The sequence below is a fragment of the Arachis ipaensis genome, chromosome B03 (genome assembly GCF_000816755.2).
Source record: "Arachis ipaensis cultivar K30076 chromosome B03, Araip1.1, whole genome shotgun sequence".
Taxonomy (NCBI): Eukaryota; Viridiplantae; Streptophyta; class Magnoliopsida; order Fabales; family Fabaceae; genus Arachis; species Arachis ipaensis.
Window position 1 is genome coordinate 330,533 of NC_029787.2, and position 5,296 is coordinate 335,828.

The following is a 5,296-nucleotide window of genomic DNA, read 5'->3' on the forward strand; positions in this document are numbered from 1 at the left end:
TACTAAACCTTTAAAAATATAAGTTTAAAAGATGTAAATATAATTTACCCTAATTGAAATTTAGAAATAAGGCTTTAATTATTTATTTATTTGTTTGTTTTAATTAATTTGCTTGATTGTTATTGATAACATACAGGATCTAATAAGCCATGGAGCTAGAAAAATTGGCATAGTGAGTGTTCCTCCAATAGGTTGTGTCCCAATAGTGCGTGGCACTTTTGGTGGAAACTGTTCGGATGGAATAAATGCAATTGCTCAATTCTTCCACTCATCACTGCATGCTATGGTCTCAAAATTAAGAATAGATTGCTCTGATTTGAAGTACTCAGTTGCAAATGCTTATGACATTACTAATCTTACAATGATCGATGATCCTGCTCCTATTGGTAAGAAGCTATATAACCTCTTCTTTTTTTTTTTTAAATTTAAACAGGAAAAATGATATGTGAAAGTTTTGGATGGAAAATTAAAGAAGTTAATTAATTATTAACATTATATAAAAATAATTGCATTTTATATTTTTTAAGGTAAAACTTACGTATAGTTGTCTTAATTTAAAATTGATATTTAAAAATCGTTAAATAATTTGACAAATTTAATTAAATTATTATTTAACGATTTTCAACTAATATAAAAATAATCGTATGCAAATTTTTATCATTTTTTAAACCTTCAAAATATCGGAATATAATCGATCCTTTCGACTACTTTTGAAAATATGCAAATCAATGCTTCCAGCTTTTTAAAATTATTTCTTTTAACCAAAATAAGTAGCATAAATCAAGCATTTCCTTGACATTTTTTTTCAATAATAAAAAATTTCGAAAACCCTAAATTTTATTTTTTTTAAAAAAATATTATTTTCTAGCAAAATATTGTTCTATAACAATTATTCCAACCGTTTGTTAAAATTGCCACTAACTGTTTTTAGGATATTAGAATTGTTTATGTTTTATTAATAATCATTTTGCGTCGATTTAAATTAAAACTGCTACTATTCAATCTTAAAACTGTCGCTATTTTTAGAGATTAATTTATCCGTTTAAAAATACTTATCGAAATGTATATTTTTAAAAAGTGAAAGACTAAATATATATAAAAAAAATTATTTAAGTTTTTATTTGTGCTAATTAAAATGGCTCTCCTTATTTTGTTTATAAATTAGGGTTGAGTGATGTGAAAACAGCATGCTGTGGAAATGAAACTCTGACATTAACAATACCACCAAGTCCAATTGGAGTGCAATGCAGCCCTCAAGCAAGTGTGTGTGAAAACCGAGATGTGTTCTTGTTTTGGGATCAGTATCATCCAACTGAATATGCTTCTTCCATTGCTGCCCTTGCTTTCTTCACTGCTGGACCTGAATTTGTTTCTCCCTTCAATTTTAGCACACTTGCTCAATTTTAATAATATTCATTGCTTTTAGATTTAATTATTTTACTGGTCCTTATAGTTTTATTAAATTTACAATTAAGTCTTAATATTTTTTTTAATTGGGTCTATACTACACTACTTTTAATTTTATAATTAAGTCATTTATAGTGTAAAAAATATTAAAGTTAACAGAATATTTCTTTACAAATTAAAGGTATTCATACTTAAAATCTTAATTAGATTTTTGACTGCCTATATTTTGAGAGAAATATTCTGTTAATTTTAACGTTTTTGGTATTAAAAGAACCTAATTATAAAATTAAAAGTAGTGTAGAGATTCAATTAAAAAAATATATAGAGATTTAATTAAAAATTTAATAAAATTATAAGGATTAAAAGAGTAATTACATCTTGCTTTTAAACTAAATGTCACTTTTAACTTTTTTTTTTATGTTAAAATCAATTAATGTATCTAAATACAATAGGTATATTTACTATTTAATAAGATACATTATTGGATTTTCATATAACAAAAAAAAGTTTAAAGTGACAGGTTTTTTAAAATGAATAAAGTATAATTAAATCATACATGTACCATATTTTTGTATTTTCCACCGGTTATATTTTAGAAAACTATTATATATTCACATGTTGTACATGTATGTTATATAGTTAATAACATACACTTGATTCTCTAAAAAGAGAGAATCTCTATATCTTATTTAATAATGAATAAACTGTGAGCATAATAATATCTCATTATATAAATAATACAAGCTACTCTAGATTCTATTATCATCTCACACCAATGCAAAAAATCAATAAAGCTTCGTTGACTTCTTGTTGTTATATATATGCAATGTATTACATGTAATATTATTGTTGTTATTAAAGAATTGAATTGGTGGACATATTTAATCTAAATATATACTCAACTTTTCTAGCTAAATCCCTTTCTATATGATTTATATAGAGATTATAATCAATTTTTTTTGTAATGAATTTGGGTTAATCGAATAATTAATTAATTTATTTGTCTGATTAAATAAGCGTTAGTCTTATATATGTAATAATTAATTAGCTATCGCAAAATTCTTAATAAAACTCTTATTTGTGACGAATTAGTCTTAATCTATTAGGCCGAAAAATATCATAAAAAAAATTCTTCAATAGAGGAATATACTTCTTTACTTTCTCAGTTCTTAGGTTTGTTCCTTTCTTCCAACCCTTTTCATATAAGAAGGATCAAATTAAAACATTTTATTTGAATTTGATACATTATAATAATGTTAGCTAGCTAGGTGTTTAGGTTATGTCAAAATCATGCGATCAACATTAACAAAACTTGTTCAGAAAAGAAATGATACGTACTATTTTTCCTAATAAAGATATCAATCAAATTAATTTATGGCTGCTGCTAGGGTAGTATATGATTTTACACAAACTAAATAATTAAATACATGTGGTGTGTGTTCTTAATATATATAGGATACCATAAAAAAATGGAGTTCAACTACTGTTAACTTTTCCTAAGGTAGCTATTCTAAATATGGGCCCTATGAATAATGTATACTTAATTAATCCAAATTAAAACATCATCTAATTAACAACTACATACCTTGTTTTTCTTTATGTCCAAATCTGATCTATAATACCAAACAATTAATTTAATGGATCAAAACGATCATATACATATACGTCGGTCACTTAGCCCCAAATTTTTAATGTATCTTCCTCATGTTTTCTTTTAAATTTCTTAAAAAAATAAGTGATAGCTTACTTTGATTAAAAAAAAAAAAACATACAATAAAGCCATAATTATATATTCTATTATAAATTTGCTAGAAATATAATCATTCATGTGCATCTTCTTATCTATTTAAGTTTTTTTAAAAAAATAATTAACAACTATACATACCTTGTTTTGGCATTAGTCCTCTGTCCCAGGCCAACTTGATTAACTTAAACCTCCTCCTCAAATTGTAATTACCTTCTAATAATTACACAAACAAAATATCAAACACCGTACCATGCATTCGACATAATATTAATTAATAATCAAACAAATACATGCATCCATATTGGCATTACTATAAACTTATATTTCGGCCCTTATTTGAATATCCTAATAATTTTTAGGGTAATATATACTAGGATGACAAAAATAACAGTTAAAATTTGTCTTATTTAATACGAAAATGTTTGGTAACAAAAAAAAATTAGGCAAAAACAACCATAACTTACCTTATTTAGCATTTATTAATTGTTGTGACAATTAATAAATGCTAAATAAGGTAAGTTCTGACTGTATTTTTTGTTTCCCTAGCATTACCTATTTAATATTCATTAATTGTTGTAAAACAAGTTTTGGCTAAATTTTTTGTTACTAAACATTTTCATAATTTTTACAAGTTCGGCCATGTTTGATGTGTTCATTATTTCCATAATTCTATAATAATTAATAATTATATTGTTTCCTTTGACAATGACCCCGTATTATATAATTAATATGTGATGTATATATAACATGCTAATGTTTATAGATATAAGATCATGAGTTTTGTATAGATATATCATTATCAACTACTCTTGTGTTTGAGAGTCTCTGATCTCATCATTCACAAGAGTCTTTAAGGGAAAATTAAAGAGAGAAATAATATGGCACAATTATTTGAAGGAAAGAAATGTTCTATTTTCACAAATTTGTTCTTTCTTCTATTCTCTATATCCATGTTAGTAGTAGCTTATGGGAATAATAATAATAATAATGTGAAAAAACCAACATTATTCATATTTGGAGATTCAACTTTTGATGTTGGAACCAACAATTTTCTAAAGAGTATAGCAAAGGCTAACATCCTCTACAATGGGATTGATTTCCTTTATTCAATTCCCACTGGAAGGTTCAGCAATGGCTACAACACTGCTGACCAAATTGGTAATATAGGAAAATTTTTGGGGTTTAGTAATTTTTAATATTTTTGTTTATTATTTGACTAATATAAATACTAAATTATTTTTAACAAATAAATTTTATTAATTTTATGTGTGTAAATTTTAAAAAATATGAGTACAAACTATATTATTTTATGTGTGCAAATTCTGATAAATATAAGTATAAATTATATGTTTTTGTGTGCAAAATTTCCGTAAATATGGATGCACATTATTACTGACCAATAGTGCTGACAAAAAATTAATATTTATTGGTTATGTAATATTGTTCGATAATATAATAATAAATTCAATTTCAATATATGACTTTCTTATATATTATGTTGAATTGGAAATTTTTTTTCTTTTGAAAAAATTATTTAATTTTTTTCAAATTATATATGATTGAGTAGCGAGGCAATTTGGTTATATGGAAAGTCCACCACCATTTTTGGTTTTGGCTAAGCATCCGTACAGTTTCAAGAGGAACATACTTGGTGGTGCAAATTTTGCCTCAGCAGGTTCTGGAATTCTTAAAGAAACAGGCAAGAAGCAATGGGTAAGTTTGTTTTAGTAATTAATTAATCCATCATGATAGAGAGATAAAAAAATAATAAAAAAATCAAAACTTTTTTTTATTAGTATTTATTAATTTAATAATAATTAATAAATATTAAATAAGATAAATTATGACTGTTTTACTAATTTTTTTTGTTATCAAATATTTTCATTAATTAATTAACATATTTATTAAATTATATTTTTTTTATATTAAATCTTAAAACATTAGTTTAAAAATATAAAAAATAAAATATTATTAAAATTTAAATCAGAGATGTCAAATGAAATAATGGTACGTTTGTAAAAGAAAATTGATTCAAGAACATGAAATTTTAAAACATTAGTTTGAAAAAATATTTTAAAAATTTGTTTTCCTTAAATCAATTTTTTATAAATATGATCGAATTACACAATAATTTCTTCCATT

The 5,296-nt window shown here is 24.1% G+C and overlaps 2 protein-coding genes across 2 annotated transcripts in view; both read left to right on the forward strand.

Moving 5' to 3' along the window:
• The window catches only part of LOC107632441 (GDSL esterase/lipase At5g33370-like), a 4,126-nt gene extending 2,634 nt beyond the window's left edge, over nucleotides 1-1,492 (forward strand). Inside the window, exons 4-5 of the mRNA XM_021117502.1 lie at nucleotides 137-386; nucleotides 1,166-1,492. Of these exons, the coding sequence (XP_020973161.1) occupies nucleotides 137-386; nucleotides 1,166-1,407 (492 nt within the window). The 3' untranslated portion in view covers nucleotides 1,408-1,492. The remainder of the gene's footprint in view (nucleotides 1-136; nucleotides 387-1,165) is intronic.
• Nucleotides 3,933-5,296, forward strand: part of LOC107632440 (GDSL esterase/lipase At5g18430) — a 1,651-nt gene continuing 287 nt past the window's right edge. Inside the window, exons 1-2 of the mRNA XM_016336120.2 lie at nucleotides 3,933-4,312; nucleotides 4,722-4,867. Of these exons, the coding sequence (XP_016191606.1) occupies nucleotides 4,033-4,312; nucleotides 4,722-4,867 (426 nt within the window). The 5' untranslated portion in view covers nucleotides 3,933-4,032. The remainder of the gene's footprint in view (nucleotides 4,313-4,721; nucleotides 4,868-5,296) is intronic.